At 35.9% G+C, this 16,525-nt stretch overlaps 2 protein-coding genes across 5 annotated transcripts; one reads left to right on the forward strand and one right to left on the reverse strand.

Annotated features, from left to right (window-relative positions):
• Positions 1-384: 384 nt before the first annotated feature.
• LOC113736200 (protein NRT1/ PTR FAMILY 5.2) lies at positions 385-7,824 on the forward strand. 3 transcript variants are annotated; one of them, XM_072084539.1, is made up of 5 exons: positions 385-587; positions 698-813; positions 2,242-2,459; positions 5,949-6,514; positions 6,630-7,824. In XM_072084539.1, exons 2-5 carry the CDS (start codon positions 792-794, stop codon positions 7,516-7,518), a joined length of 1,695 nt encoding a protein of 564 aa, XP_071940640.1. In that variant the 5' UTR covers positions 385-587; positions 698-791; the 3' UTR covers positions 7,519-7,824. The 3 variants fall into 3 exon arrangements, with proteins under 3 accessions (XP_071940640.1, XP_027118856.1, XP_027118855.1); XM_027263055.2 differs by having other exon boundaries at positions 387-587; positions 698-817; XM_027263054.2 differs by having other exon boundaries at positions 387-817.
• Positions 7,825-10,813: 2,989 nt separating this feature from the next.
• LOC113737051 (protein unc-13 homolog) lies at positions 10,814-15,588 on the reverse strand. Of its 2 annotated transcripts, none has more exons than XM_027264303.2 (5): positions 14,895-15,588; positions 13,241-14,122; positions 12,663-13,115; positions 12,331-12,517; positions 10,814-11,985 (listed from the first exon to the last, which is right to left on the reverse strand). In XM_027264303.2, exons 1-5 carry the CDS (start codon positions 15,444-15,446, stop codon positions 11,009-11,011), a joined length of 3,051 nt encoding a protein of 1,016 aa, XP_027120104.1. In that variant the 5' UTR covers positions 15,447-15,588; the 3' UTR covers positions 10,814-11,008. The 2 variants fall into 2 exon arrangements, with proteins under 2 accessions (XP_027120104.1, XP_027120103.1); XM_027264302.2 differs by having other exon boundaries at positions 13,241-14,143.
• Between the last annotated feature and the right edge of the window lie 937 nt (positions 15,589-16,525).

Genomic DNA, 16,525 nt, shown 5'->3' on the forward strand with positions numbered 1-16,525 from the left:
GTTAGAGCTCGTTAATAAAGGGCATATTTGTCATTTTAGAAATCAGTATTATAAAAATTAAAAATTATATGTTTTTATTAAGGTTAATTTGCACGAGCTCGTAAAGCTCAACTCATTTGTGATAAACGAGTCGAGCTTGAGTTCGAGCTCGAACCACATGTACATTTAACGAGTCGAGTTCGAACACATTTTAAAGCTCGTTTTCCTAACGAGCTCAAGTCGAGCTTGGTTCGAATTAAACTCGAGTCGAGCTTGGCAGCCAAATACTCGGCTCGATTAACAGCTCTACATGACAGGCAGCTTGATGGTTGATTAAAATGACAAAAATGCCATAGAGGAGAGCAGATGAAATGCAATGAACATTATCCCACAAAACGTCTTCTTATTATATGTTGTAAAGAAAGAAAGATACTAATTAATCCCCCAAAAAGCTAAGTCATGGCCTCTATTAAAGGGGCAGAAACCTGAGAGCCATTGTAGGAGTTGGGAACAAACAACCGAAGTTTCCCTTCTCATTTCCTCTCTTTTTGTTCTCTTCTTGTTGAAGTAATTGTATAAAATAGCTAGTGAGACACAAGAATTCACAAGTTAGTAGTCTTGAATTCTTCGTCTTGTTTGTTGAAGTAATTGTATAAAATAGCTGGTGAAACACGAGTTCATACGCAAGTCTTGAATTCTTCTTTTTTGTTTGTGTAAGTTAACATGGCTATGGAGGATGGGATTAGTGATTATACTCAAGATGGAACAGTGGATCTCAAAGGAAACCCTGTTCTGAGATCAAAAAGAGGAAGATGGAAAGCTTGTTCCTTCATAGTCGGTACTCTTCTTTATTCTTTTTCCTTGTCTCTTTATCCATTTCTTTCCTCACCCTTTCTTTTTTTCTTTTCCTGTTGGTTTTCATCCATGGCCATTAGCAGAGGTAATGTGATATCATAACTCTTAAGTGGATGTGGTACTGAGTTCATTCAATACAAAAATTAGCGCAATTTTTTCCATACGTTTGTTTTCCATGGGGTTTGGGTTGAGGGGAAATGATCCACAGAAATAGTGTGTTATTTTGCTGGGAGTTAAACCATAAAGCTTCAAGTAATCCAACTACCTCCATACTTCTTTATTAAAAAGAAACCAAGACTCAATTAACTTTTGTTAACCATACGACTTCTATGCATCATTAGCATTTGATTCTAGCAAACTAACCATAAATTACTCCATTTTTTCACTCCCTACTTTCATCTTTCCACTAACCCTTTTCTATCCTTTTCAATTGTATTGAATTGAAATTAGTATGTGGTGAAACGACGTGTTAATTATCTTTTGGTAACTTCTTCTATAATTTTAAGCCATTACCAAAATGAGTTTTTTCAAATCTTATTTTCTTGATATTCTGAAAACCTTAATATATAGATACATGGAGATGCATTAAATTGCAGCCCAACACCATATATATCGGCAAAACTTGTTTTTTTGTATCTATGTATGTAGATGATTAATAACTGCACGTTGCCTACTCCATGGATGGACACTTTCTTGATTTTCGGCTTGACAATTTCACGCTTCTGTCATATTTCCACATAGCCCCTAAACTTGAAGGAGCAGACAAAGAACATATTATAGTTAGTATTACCTTATCATGCATAAAGATTATTTAGAAGGGAATAAAAAAAAGCTGATTTAGACTAAGATTTTATTTTTTTTTTTATTTTTTGGAACCATGAAAACTGAAAAGCTACAATTCCTGATAAGATAATGCAAAAACTGAGGATTCTTCATTTTGGGTAAACTTGTTAAGATGTTTCCTTCAATATCCATCACTTTCTGTGTACTAGCCTCCTAAAAGATATATCCGTGACAAGAGTAAAAATAAAGAAATAGTATTTCTTACGACTTGTGTCACTCACGACAAGGAGGTGTAATTTGTTTGACCATAAATTAGTCATATTATATATTTTCATTTTTGTCTTTCATCCAATTCTTACGCTAAAACCAATAATAGAAGATGAAAAATCCAAAAGCTTCTGTGTCACTCGGTCCATCATGCTTATTATTTTTTTAATTTTTTTGAGACCATGATTGTCAACTATTAAATAACCCACTGCCAACTCCCAAGAAAAAAAATTAAATCAATCACTTAGAATCAACTCTTTTTTTGGTGCAAATATAAATTTCTACGTTGACCCTTTTCAAGGGTTGATTTTAATTAGAACTTTTTCTTTTCATTTGTTCTTTTTTTTCTCTGAGCAGTGTATGAAGTGTTCGAGAGGATGGCATATTGTGGAATCTCAGCAAATCTCATTCTGTATCTGACCAAAAAACTGCATCAAGGGACTGTGACAGCATCCAATAATGTGACTTATTGGATTGGTACCATATGGCTGACTCCAATCTTGGGTGCATATGTTGCTGATGCTTATCTTGGCAGATATTGGACGTTTGTGATTGCTTGTGCAATCTATCTCTCGGTATGCTTCTCTGCACTAGATCAGTCCTGTCTTAACTCTTAATCAGTGTACCATTTCTTTATCATTGTTTTAGCCACTAATTAAGTCAAAGTGGATGACGAAGTCAAAAATTGATGACATCTGCCAATACTTAAGAAAAGTTCTTTAATATTTTCTATGCTGTTATTATTAAAATTTTTGAAAATTTTGTCTTGCATGTCGGAGGCACTAATATTTTGTAACACAAATAAAAAAAAAAAAAGAAAGATGTTAGTCAAAGTGTCGATTTTTTATTTTATTGCATTATATTAAAAGGGTAAACAATTTTCAGCATATGCAGCTCTCTGAGACCTAGAATGTAGTTGGTATTACTAAAATCAGAATGAGAAATGATTACAAAAGCATTCCAGCTTGAAAGTATTTGCAAAATGTCAATGAAATTTGGTCAAGTGAAAGAAATGTAATTGAAATGGAAATTAGAAAGCAACCATGTCTTCTGTTCAAGCATGATTGCTGCACAAATGAAAGTCCAATAAATCATATCCACTGAGAAGTGAGAAAAAACAAAAAAGAGAAGTGAGAATAAATTCATAATTTTGCTTTTATGAAAACCCCACAAAGATGCACGTATGATTTCATGATACATACATCATGGCTTTTCATAACTTGAATAATAAAGTACTTTCACTTGCTAGCTAGGTGTGAAGTGCAAGTATGTGTACGTGTGTGCGTATATATGTGTATACACACACATACACATACACATACACAATATCTTTATATAATTATAGAATAAATCTTATAAACATTGACAGTATATAAATTTATCACGATTGGATGCACGACACATATGTAAAATTTGGATTTCAAATTTAAATTTGAATTATGTATTATGTATCCAATGGTGAAAGTGTATACACTGTCAGTTTATAGATGATTAATCCATAACTATAAGGTGGTATGTAATGATTGAATAGATGTACTTTTAATGATTCTTTAGGCACAGTTACCAAATCAAGAGGCATCTTGTAATAAACAATCCAGGTCGCATTTAATTTGATTCTTTCTTAAGGCTTATCTGAACTATAGAATATATACAAGGCATGGATCATATAACAAGTAGATCATGGTATACTTTTTGAGACCATATTTGGAATCTTCATCAATGGAAATTAGCATCAAATGTCTTGACTAGAATATGGAAATTCTTGATCTGCCTTGTTTAGGAATATTGTCACATCAAGACTAATGCACCCCCACAGATGCTGTCTAACAACTGTCAGACTTAAACTCTGACAATGTGTTTATGATAACTTATAAAACTAATGCCAAATAATTACAATATATTAAATTGCTTAGTTCACCTATTAGTGCTTCGATTGATATTGGACATGTAATTTAGTGTATCTAACTTTTTAGATATTCAGCATGATTAAATTAGGTGCTCATCTTTTGTTACTAGTTCTTGAATTTTGTTTATCGTATCTGTATTTTAGACAATTTTGAAAACTAAGATAAGAAACAAGAGTCATCTTTTCAAGATAATTTACATAAATCTTTAGCTTTGATACATCCAGATTTCTTCACTATGTCTGTCCCCTGTAAATGTGATGAAATTGTTCTACTCAACTTGTTAAACTAATTCTTGTTGTTTGAATTGCTATTTTCTGAAGTTTTTGTAGAAAAATATATTACAGCGATTTGATGTCTACGAAATAAAAAGGTAATTAAAACATACGTTCAAGAAAAACGTAAAAAAAAAAAATTTTGAAAAAAAATGACAATCCAAACAAGGTTTCAGCATGAAAGACTTAAAAGTTAGTGAATGGAACAGCTAGAGAAAAAGTTTTTTTCTAGTTTTTTCTCGAGGTTGTGCAATGCTTGAAGAAGGAAGGAAAGAAACTTTTCATAAAGCAGGGAACTATATTTTGCTTTTTAATATATCTATTGTCTCCTATTTTTCTTTTTTGGGTCTGAGGGATATAATTGGGGAATCATTTAGAGAGCCAACCATAGGATTATCGTAGACGAAGACCTAAGTCGAATATTGAAATGCCAAATGTGTCAGCTTTATATGAGAATAATAACTTTGTCAGAGTTTATTCCAAAAATGCATATATCAATACACGAAAAGAGAAGAATTTGATGCTGATTAAAATGCATCTTCAGATTGCTGAAATAGCATGCGGGTCCTTTCCTTTGCTAATTAATGACAGATAGTTTATCTAAATCAATTAATAACCAGAAAGATCAATTTCCAATCATGCTGCACGTTCATATGTGATCTTCTTTAATCTCACTAAACACAAAAGTTAAGTAAGAAAAAACATATTCTTTACTGGCTATGATCAGAGGCATCTGTCTTCTGATATTAATATAACGGGATAATTTTAGAAACCTCCCCTAAGGTTTTTAACTATTTCACTTAGTTCCCTTGAAGTTTTAAAAATTACACTTACCTCCCTTGATTTGACACTTTGGTAACCAAACGTTAAAATAAGGTAAAAAAAAAATTTAATAAATACCCCATAATGCACTTATCTTATAAAGTTTAATTCATTCTTCCAAACAATTGTAAAGTAATTTGACACAGTTATAAAAAAAAAAGAGTCTCAAGTTTTTTATGCTAATATTTGTTATTTAATAATCAACTATAACAATAAATCATTTGCCATGATAAGCTATATTTTATAGTGCTTTATTGGGAATATAGATTCTTTTTAAGATAGAGAAAAAAGTATTACCTTGTGTTTTTTAAGTTTATAGACTATTTTTTAAATAAAAGTATATGGACTAGTTTAGTGATGGAACTACCATAGTTTGGCAGTGATTTTGGGCCATTTGTTTTTAATTATTTTTTATTTTGATATAAAAAAAAAGAGCTACAAAAAAAATTGGATGATATTAAAAGTCATCAAAAAAATTACTAGTTTAACATTTGATCTGGATTAATATTAGCGACAACATTGATAGTTCTTCTATACTTTCAATGAAATATAAGAGAAATGAATAAGAAGGAAATATGAAAAAATTATAAAATCCATCCTTTGTATAAACATGGCAACAAGAGAGTTTTATTAGAATATTAAGGTTAGTATTGTCATTTTAAATGGGTAAGGGAGATAGGTGTAATTTTTGAAACCTTAAGGGAAGCACATGAAATTATTAACAACCTCAGGGGAGGTTTCTGAAATTTTATCCCTAATATAATATAATTAGTACAGATTAGTTCCATTAATCTTTCGTGAGTTAGCTGGATTTAGTAAGTGAAGTTTTTTTTTTTTTTTAAAGAGTTAAAACTGTAACTTCATGACCCAAAAAAAAAAAAAAAAAACTTTTACTATCTGTTTACTGCTAAGGTAAGATTATACAAAGGCATTTATGCAAATCACAAGTGTCCAAGATGACTAGTAGTATACCTAGTTAGAGTTGTAAACAAAATCTAGAGAGACCATGCATGCAAATAAAGCAAATTATTCATGTCCTAACTGAAATTGTATCTGATTGCAGGGAATGTGCTTGCTAACACTAGCAGTTTCAGTCCCGGGCTTTAGACCACCTCCCTGCCATGCTGCAAATGTATCTGACTGTCCAAAGGCTACAACACTTGAATTGGCAGTGTTTTATACTGCACTTTACATCTTAGCTGTTGGAACTGGTGGGACAAAGCCAAATATCTCCACCATAGGTGCGGATCAATTCGATGATTTCGATCCAAAGGAGAAGATCCAAAAGCTTTCCTTCTTCAATTGGTGGATGTTTAGCATATTCTTTGGGATACTTTTTGGCAACACAGTTCTCGTCTATATTCAAGACAATGTGGGATGGGCTCTTGGATATGGTATCCCTACAGCTGGGCTTGCATTGTCTATTGCCATTTTTCTGTTTGGTACTCCCTTCTATAGGCACAAGAAGCCTGCTGGTAGTCCCTTCACAAAGATGGCTAGAGTCATAGTGGCTACTGTTAAGAAATGGAGGGTACCTGTCCCTACTCATCCCAAAGAACTGTATGAACTTGATGCTGAAGAATACACCAAGAAGGGCAAATTCAAAATTGAATCCACAACCACATTAAGGTTAGCATTTTTCCCATAATTAACTATAACTGCTTCTCTATTACAGATTAAATTTTTTTAAAAATCTGAATAACATCTTGTTCCATAGTTGTCTAACTGAAATGCATTAATTTAGGTACCTGAACAAAGCAGCAGTGCAAACAGGTTCAACAAGTATGTGGATGTTATGCTCAGTCACAGAAGTTGAGGAGACCAAACAGATGCTGAAAATGTTACCTATATTGATGACCACATTCCTTCCAAACGTAATAGTTGCACAAAGCAATACTCTTTTCATTAAGCAAGGCACTACTCTGGACAGGGGCATGGGTAAGCATTTCAAATTGCCACCAGCCAGCTTAGGTGCTTTTGTGACAGTAACCATGCTGCTTACCGTGGTGCTGTATGATCGTGTCTTTGTCAAGAATATTAGCAAGTGGACCAAGAATCCAAGAGGCATCACTCTCCTTCAAAGACTGGGACTTGGATTTGTGCTCCACATTATCATTATGATCGTAGCCTCCCTGACAGAAAGGCACAGGCTTAATGTGGCCAAGGAACATGGTCTAGATCAAACCGGAGGCCAACTCCCATTGACCATATTTATATTGCTCCCACAATTTATCCTTACGGGAGTGGCTGATGCAATGACAGAGGTTGCAAGACTTGAGTTTTTCTACGATCAGGCACCTGAGAGCATGAAGAGTTTGGGGACTTCCTTTTCCATGACTAGTGTGGCAGGTGGCAACTTCCTTAGCAGTTTCATTCTTTCAGCAGTTTCTCGCATCACAAGGGAGGGTGGTCACAAAGGATGGATCCAAAACAACCTTAATACTTCTCGCCTCGATTTGTATTTTGCATTTCTTGCAGTAGTAGGCTTTCTGAATTTCCTTTTTTTCCTGGTTGTGACCAAGTTCTTTCACTACAAGGCTGAGATTTCGGACTCAATGGAAGTGTTAAAAGAAGAACTAGAGGGGTCAAGGAAAGATGCTTACCAAGTAGAGCTGGCGGATAACAAACGCTAATCAAGAATGTTCTCAAGAGGGCTAAAATTCATCTGCATGGAAAGGAGCTTGAGACTCAACAGGAGCATTATTTTGTAATAAGAATTGCTAGCATCACAAGCATGGATTGGTGCTTTCTCGCACAACTAAGATGAAACTAGCTTTTCCTTAAGCTAAAAAATGTACTGTTATGTTTTAGAAGCAGAGAGGAGGAATGAAATAAAGCTGTCAGAAGGCCCGAACTGGCTTTCCTGCATGGCCCTACAGCGTGTTGCAGCAAATATTTCAGCTCAGATATCTGAAATCTTAATTTGCATCTTTCCTTAAGAGCCCTATGAATGTACTACAACAAATATTTTAAGTTATCTGCTTGAAATCTCTATTTCTAGCAATTCTCTCTTGGTAATCCAGGACAGCAAATTTGCATCAACATGCAGTACTATGTTTTAGTTTTTCCTTTTTTTCCCCCCATCTTTTGGAGCATTCTAGGATGCTTGAACGCAAATTCAAATTGAAAGGAATACATTCTTCCTTTAGTTCTTACTATTTTGGTTTTTTCATCGCTTATAGTTTCTTCGCTATTCCCATTAATTTCCCTTTCTATTTATTTCTCACTGTTTGTTGATTTTGATGGTCAATTGACGGTCAGTAGCACAACTGTTTTCAGTAAAACTGTTACTTTTAGATGGCCACTGTTCAGAAAAGCAGTCAACAATAATGCTTCGCAATGCAAGGACTACAAGACTTTCCATGTCTTTCTACGTGAAACTACCAAAATAATTCCTATGATGCTCCTTTCCCAACCAATCTAGATGGCCATGAAATTGAAGTTTGCAGGCCCGCCTGCCTGTTTAGTGCATGTCATGAGTTTATCCAGATTTAAACTCAACGAATGTTAGAGACAAAATTTGATTTTGTTAGTATATATGATAGCTCTATACTGATACTTGAAAACATCTTATACCAATATAATTGAGCAAACATTTGATACTGTGTATAAGATAATGTCGAAAGCAGAGATTACATATCATACTAGCCTGTTTTTAGTAGTTGATTTTGTGTCTACATTCCTCATGGAATCTAAATCCAGTGAAGTAATTATTAAAAAAAAAAACCACAAAAATGCTAAGGATTCTGTCCATGACGGTCAATGATCTTTTTCTATGTTTTGCATCATAAACCAAGCACAAAGGCCTGAAGAAAACTGGTGACTACAAAAAAAATTCTCTCAGCCTAATTAGTTTTGACGTCAACCTGATTCATGATACCATCAGCCTTCTTGTATATCGAATTTACAAATTGAAATGATCAAAGAACAGAAAAGATCAGCATCACTAATATTTGAGCCTTGGAAAGAAATAAAATAGTGTGAAGATGACCTCTGCTGCTAAACCAAGATGCATGTTTTAACAGACAAAAGGTCACATTTAACAAACACTGTAGACCCTAAAGTAATCCATTTTCCCCTCTCTGTTTATAAAAAGATCCTGAGACAGAACTTCATGTAAACTTTCTCAAGGAAATATCAATCAAACATCGTCTTAAGGACTCTATATATCATTTCGGGACGTGATTCAAATCTCACCTTCCATGTTCCCTTCTTGCTGCTTTCCTCCACCTTTTGGCTTTCCCACCCCACCAAAAAAGGTACCTAATCTGATAAATCTTTTTTTTCCCTAACAATTCTTCCTTTTTGGAGAATTTGTATCAAGTTCTCATCAAAAGTGATTGCTAGAAACCTAAAGCTGACTTTAATTGTCATTACCATTCCAATTTGTAATTTTGCTTGAAAATTTCAAGAACCCTTTTCGTATATATTACCAAAGAGATGAAAGAAGGCATTAAAGATTGGATTTTGGAAAAAGCAAAATATAAATCTTTTCACCTGGGATGGGATAGGATTGGACTGTTTAATTCAATCCCTTTGTAAAGCGTAATGGCAACAATCCCTTTTCTAACAACGCCATTTCGATCTATGTTCGAGAAAAGCGAGAGTTCTGATCAGTTCTGGAGGGTTTTATGACTGAACATCACAATATCATCAGGACAACAACACGCAAAGGCGTGGTCTCACACTCGTTGGTGGAAATACGCCTTCTGAAATCACTCTCAAAAGCCGCAGACTTTCTGATCATCTGGGGAAAAGTTAAACTCAACTCCTATCAAATCAAGATTTGGCATCCCAAATTCAGCTATCTATAATCACTTATGAGGAATGCAATTATCTGTTTAACAAAACGGACTGTTTAAAATAGCTTTAAAAAAAACGTAATTTTGAAGTTAGTAATTAAGAGAAAAATCAAAATGGAAGTTAATGCAGACTTAATTAGATTCAAGGAAATGAAGAAAGAAAGAACTTTTAATTTCAGATTCTGATATCTCTTTTTGCTAATAGCTTTTCAAATTTTCATTGCGATTTGTAGAAAGTACATTCTTAGTTGTTTATAAATATGTTAAAATCTCTTCTTCCATTGAACGTACTTTCAGTTCTTGAGTATGACCCAATGGTTTGTAAACTACAAAGATCATATTTACGTTGCAGTGACTTTGTAGATTGTCTGAGATAAAGTTGAATTAGCCTTCCATTTAGTTCTCTTTTAGCTTTGTGGTTTCTGTCTTGGAGAGCTCAGCTATCTGGTTGCAGATTTGATAAAACTAAAGTTCATTTCCATCGATGATAAGGACGGTTTTAACTTTCTCAGTCAGATGCTTTGAAAGTTTGGATAGTGCAAAACTATAAGATCATATGCAAATGCATCTCATGTGGCCTTGACTTATGCTACTGCGGCAGAACTCCTAAATTATCCATGTTATATGGTGCTCTGCGACTATTGTTGTATGATATGGAAAACAAGGATTCTCACTCTGAACTCATCAAATATGAAAGTGAGAAGATGGGCTTGTCTGAATTGATAATCTTCTTGAATTCTTTTCTTGCAACCAGGGTAGAAACTTATGCTAGACAATTATTTCCTGTGAAAACTTGAACTCCTGCAGTCAACATCCCATCCGAAGATACATGTCAATATCAGCAAGTCAGCAGCTGCAAGAGCTCTTCCATCATGAAACCAGCGTGTTTTGCTGATGTCCTTGTGCTGATAAATTTGATGGTCGAAATCGGATAGGAACCAGTTGAAGCTTCTTCTCCACAAGACTTGCTTCTATTTTTGAACTAATTCATTTCCCAGGTGTATTTCTGATCAATTATGGCCCATGCAGAGTGGATGATGCAAAAGAGAAAAACATATCCATTTGAAATGCTCAACCACAGTTAGTTGCTAATGCTGCGTAGGTCTATAAAAAAAGAAGACCATGATTAGTATAATGTTCTCTCATCTCCAAATATATCTTTGTACTAGTATACAACAATGAATAAATACATCATCTTTTTCCGTAAAAGTGTATTTCCTGAACTCAGCATTCAAAGATCATATGATCATATACCTGCCTCACACGCTCCTCAGTTAAGATCAACCTTAGTGGCAGAATCTCATGTAAACTGGTATTATTTTCATCCTCTTCTCTTTGCTAATTGGAATGACCTTTTTAGGAAGTCATTAGCAGCTCGATCATTTCTGTGGCACAGTACCCTCAAAATTGTATTGGGATCTGATCTATTCCATCTTCCAGTTGTTGGTGGCATAGGAAGCTTCTGCCCAGCACCAACTACACCTATGCCACTGGCTTCACAGGCCACAATACTGAAATCTTCCATCAATTGTTCTGTAGATTGGCCCATTAATGCCACTACACCATCCACTGTCTCAGCTTCTATGTTTACTGCATCCTCTACGATTAGACCTTCTCCACATGTACAAAACATCCGCTTCAGGTTCTCAAAATCTTCCTCAATCATCTGATGGTCTGACCGAAAAAAGATTCTGGAGCTTCCCCCAGCAAGCAAAACCATAAGGAAGGCCTCAAAGGAAGCTCTCATTACCTCTTTTAGAGCTAGTGGTTGAGCTCTTTCAGTCACAATTGCACATAATAGAGTAAGGTTCTGCTTAAGTGTTCTCAGAGCTGGCCTAATACGTGCATTTGCTACATCACCTACATATAGACTTCCGTAGAATACAGAGTTCGAATCCATGAAGATTAGACGGTAAGCAGCAACTTCACATACATGCTGAGTAGCAACATGAATTGCCGAGCGAGCGTGATCAAAGTAGGAGGAGGAATCCCCAAGTTGTCTATTCCTGTTGTTAATGCGGCTATGTGGTGAAGGAACAATTTTTGACGACAGGGACAATGTTTTATCAAGAGAGTTGAGCTGTGAATTGAGGAAATGTAAGGTGTTAAGACGGATGTACAAGCGTTGTGTTCCGCGACTTGTTGAAGGCCGCGGATGGTTGCCTTCATTTAGCATATTTTGGCCTGGGTCTTCTATGCCAACACTGCAGGCAGCTCTTTTCCAGAGTTTAGAAAACTTTGTTTCTTGGCTACATCGTGTTAAAGGGGGAAGTATAGGGAGATAACTTTGCTTTGATCCTGAAGAGTGGAGCAAAAACCCAGTGAGTTACACAGTGATCACATAATTTTGCTGATTCCAATGCATATTTTGATCCAACTTTTAGTTGTCTACGTTATCATTTATCAGCACAAAGAAGAAGACCATGAGGCAAAAGAGGAAACTTAGAGTAATACTGTCCAGCGGCTGCAACTTGCATGATTAGTGAAGCTAGACATTCAAAAAGGGACAACCAGGTTGGTATTTAGAGGAGAACAGGATTTCAGAGTATGATATGAACATCCCTATATATGCAATTATCTGTGTTCAGGATGATATCTTTCATTGACAACTACTTGGTGGAAAGATTCAGTGCCAGTTCTTACCACATGATGCAACAAAGGTAATGTAATCTCTGAAGAGATGCTCCAATCCATCAGTGAGAGTGTGGACCAGATCCTCAGATAAGTTCACTGGGGTATGGAGGAAGCTGTCCAAAGAATCCTTGATATGCTTCATTAGCTCTACAGCAGAATGTGCATATGGCTCGGTCTTGGACTTGGGATTCCATGTCTACAATGCAAAATTCTGTATGTCAAGTTGTTGCTGCACACATATAAGGAGTCTCGGGTATGTGTGTTACATATCAATTCATGTTAATAGATGTAAGAATTCTGCCACTGTCAAAAGATATAAATACATGTTTTATCAAACTTACTTCAGTTTCTTTCGCTCTAAGGAGTAATTCTTTCCCCTTCTTTAGGATTTCTTGAATCCATTGTTTCATACGGTTCAGTATGATGGAATCAACTTCATAGGGCACCATCTCCCTGACAATTGCTTTGCCTCCATCTTCACATTCAACAGAGTCTTCAACCACCATCTGAACCAAAACCTTTTCCAACTTCCCAGCTCTGTGCAGCAACGTAGTTGTCTCCTCTGTGAGTGCAGAAGTTGCTACCAAATACTGCTTCAACAAAGTCCCGTAGCAAGTATGTAGGGTTACCGCTGCAACCCCAGCTGCGACAGGGTGCCATTTCTTGAGTACAGGACTAAAAATCTCCTTCTCCATTGCAGCCAAACGTTCAGTTTCATTAGCCAATTTAATGAGCACTTCACTTGCTTCTTCCATTTCAACAACAGCTCCATCTATGTTCCTATCTTTCAGAATCTACAAAGGTTTTTAAAAAAAATAGAGAGATATAGTTCAAGTATTTTCAGAAGTTGAAAATATCCAACAGAAAAGTAAAAGAGACGTCGATTCAGGATCAAACTAATATACATACTACCCTGTACCTTTGCAAATGCATTCCTCAATGATGACCTCACATAATAATCCACCCGATTGCCAGATGAAATCTTTGTCATTTCTTCGGTCTCCAATTCTACTGCAAGATATCCTGGAACATCTTCTTCCAAGATCTTTGCAGCCGAAAAGACTAATGGAACAATACTCTCCATTAGTCCAATTGTGCCCTTATGAAAATTTTGATGGTAATCAAGCAATCTCCTCTCTGCCCATCTCTTCATTGAAGTCAAGGCTGATGCCAACATCTTCACATACAAAGGTTCTCTATCAACTTTCTTAGCATCATTTGCGACTTCAGCTAACATAGTCAGTGATGCACCAAGAAGATCTCCCTCAACTTGTCCGGTCACAATATAATGCTCAAACAACACCCAAGTAAAACACAAGTTATGGATCGATCTATTAATTCCCAATGTAGACCATGTCTTCTTCATCAACTCAAGAAGCTCGTCAACTTCATCAAGAACTAACGTTTCCTCCTTGATATCAAAAATTGAGTACAGAAGAGCAATATAAATGTGTACGTTAATGGGATATCCATCAGCCCAATGGCAAATATCAGTAGGGGAACCATCAGCACTTCTCCAAGACAAAGACACAACACAATTGACTAGTGATTTCATGGTTTCTGAATTCTTTCCGGTGTCTATTGCTTTGTGTTCTGAAGCTTGGATGATTTCGCGAAGGCGAATAGCAAATTCATTCGACTTCTCTAATGGAATCGAAGGGTGAAGAAGAAGTCCAACCTCGAAAATTTTGAGCTGACGTTTTTGCCAAAAATGATACTCCTGAGGGTCATTAAATTCGGATGGTTTTAGGTGGCGTAAAAGCTCCAACGGAAGAATAATCGTCTCTGCACGCCTGCCCATCTGCTCGAAGAATTGTATCAACTTTACATGTTCAATCAGTCAGGTCAAAAAAATTTATCAACTCGAAGAATAAGCATTGTCAATACAAGCAATGCAAAGCTATCATGTCAATAGATATAAACAGCTCAAGTAAATTATGTATTTTCCTCGACAAACTCTAGTGTGTCAAAGGGACCATTCCGCCAATCTATTCCAACTACCAAGATAACGAAAAAAATGTTGAAAACATCAGGGAGTGTAATTAACATTTTCAGATTCTATCTTCGGTTTTTATGGTCAAGCATGATAAACATTCATGTGTTGGCAACAAATGAGTATGCTAATGCCCCATTTGAATAAAATATTTGCATAAACATTCTTGAAATAAAATTATTTAGTTTTTTTATCCTACGGTATATCAGCTTCTAGTTAGCTATAAATTCATTCTACGTCCTTTCTATAATCCTCACTAAATTCCAATTTGCGTATAATAAGCCTAAAAAAAAATTATATTGCTCTCTTAGTTAATTCCGAGATGATACAGATTAGAGGCACATTAAAAATGAAAAAGAGAAAAAAATTGGAACTAAAACTTGCACATTTACCTATTTTGTTTTCTCATTTTATCGCTTCATAAATTATTTCATTTCACACGATCGAAGAATTATTGTTCACTCACCAAATTAACATACATTTTTATGAAATTTTAGTTAACTAATTGTATTTTATATTTTTTTTCCCAATTTCCCATTTCTATCGACGAAATAATTCTATAGACATATTATCTACATACTTGGCCAACAAGGGTCCTCATGAGAGTTTTACGTAGCCTGTTATCACTCTGCTCCGTCACCCTCATTTGCTGCCGCATGATCTCAGCTGATGTCATCGGCCGGCGAGGCCTAGACGGCAACGACGAGAACGCGCTCCGAGGACTCGTCCCAGCCCCACCATTCGGCGAAGACGGTGCTGCCCCAACAGAGCTAGCCCTCCTTGATGGTGACTTTCTCATCATTTTCAATCCTAAAGTCCTTTTCACCCTACTCGTTACTGCCATCCCCACCCCCGGTGGCTTCACTGGAGATCCAGGTTGTCCAAAACTTGACCCAGACCCGCTTCCATCTTTCTCGTCCGACGGATTATAATATGTTATTGCACTCCTACCTCCAAACCCCGGCGATGACCGGCAAGCCGTGAAGAATATCTCATAAGCAGCTTCACGAAAATCATCCCGGTCGAGGCCTTCGAGCTTTCCGAAAGGCCATACAAGGTCCGAGATGGCCTCTGCGGGATCCGGATCGGCTCGGGGAGAAGGCTGAATGGATGAACGGGTAAGTTGGCCCATTTAGGTGGTTTTGGCCTAATGATGGGTGGTGGTGATGCAGCAGATTCCGGCCGTTTTCTTTATTGCCAAGTTTCCGGCGGAAGCGGGACAGAGAAGGTGATGAACATTATAGAACTGTTTTTTTCTGTTTTCGTGAGGACAGAAGAAGAAGAAAGAGAGAAATGGGATAATAATGGTTAGAAATTAAAGCAGCAAGAGAGAGAAGAGGAGAGAGATGGATGGTTTTGGGGCGGTGTAGATTTGCGAAGAAAACGAGAGAAGACAAAGGTGGTTGCATGAGCATTCCGGGTTTTGCTGATATATACGAATGTTGCCTCATTTTGAATAAATGGCAAATTTTGTTTATATATCCTTTTTTTTTTTCAGGCTTGTTTATATCTCTTTTTTTGCCCTTCTTTTTATTTTTTTTTATTCTGCAAATTTCAATTTAAAAATTATTATTTCCAAGGACAGGAACACGTAGATTCAGAACGCCTTCATCATGCATGCAAATGCATGGCTCCATATGGAGATAAAGAATAGCAGACTATGTAACCGTCTGAATATTCCGGAGATGTATTGGATTTCTTTAGTTCTTATTCTTTTTTCTTTTTTTTTTGGGGGTACAAAGTAGTATTACTTTAGCTATTAATATAGTTCTAGAAATGCCAATAAATATATATATATTTGTCATATTTGTAATACTCTCATTAGAAGCAAGCAGAGACGAAAAGTAAACGTGCTTCTATTATGGCAGATGTGGCGCAGTTGTTTACTTGTCTAATTTTGTGACATATTATTATTTATGCGACCAATGTCTTTGGATTCTTTTTACTTGTTGAAAGGGAAGTAATATACAGTCGAGAAGTTGTCGAGCAAGTTATGTTTTTTGTCGAATTTATTCACTTGATAGTGATCTGGGATAGTTTCAAAGATGCCCTTTCTTTACTGATCAGCTGCATGTATATGATTTCAGTAAATGCTATACATAATATAAATGCTTTTCGCAGCTAAATTGTTCTTTTACCACAGACAGACAGGTCTTTCTCTGAATATTCTGAGATAGAATCAAGGTTAAACTTAGTGGTGATTCAATTCAG

Source organism: Coffea arabica, chromosome 3e (genome assembly GCF_036785885.1).
Source record: "Coffea arabica cultivar ET-39 chromosome 3e, Coffea Arabica ET-39 HiFi, whole genome shotgun sequence".
Lineage (NCBI taxonomy): Eukaryota > Viridiplantae > Streptophyta > Magnoliopsida > Gentianales > Rubiaceae > Coffea > Coffea arabica.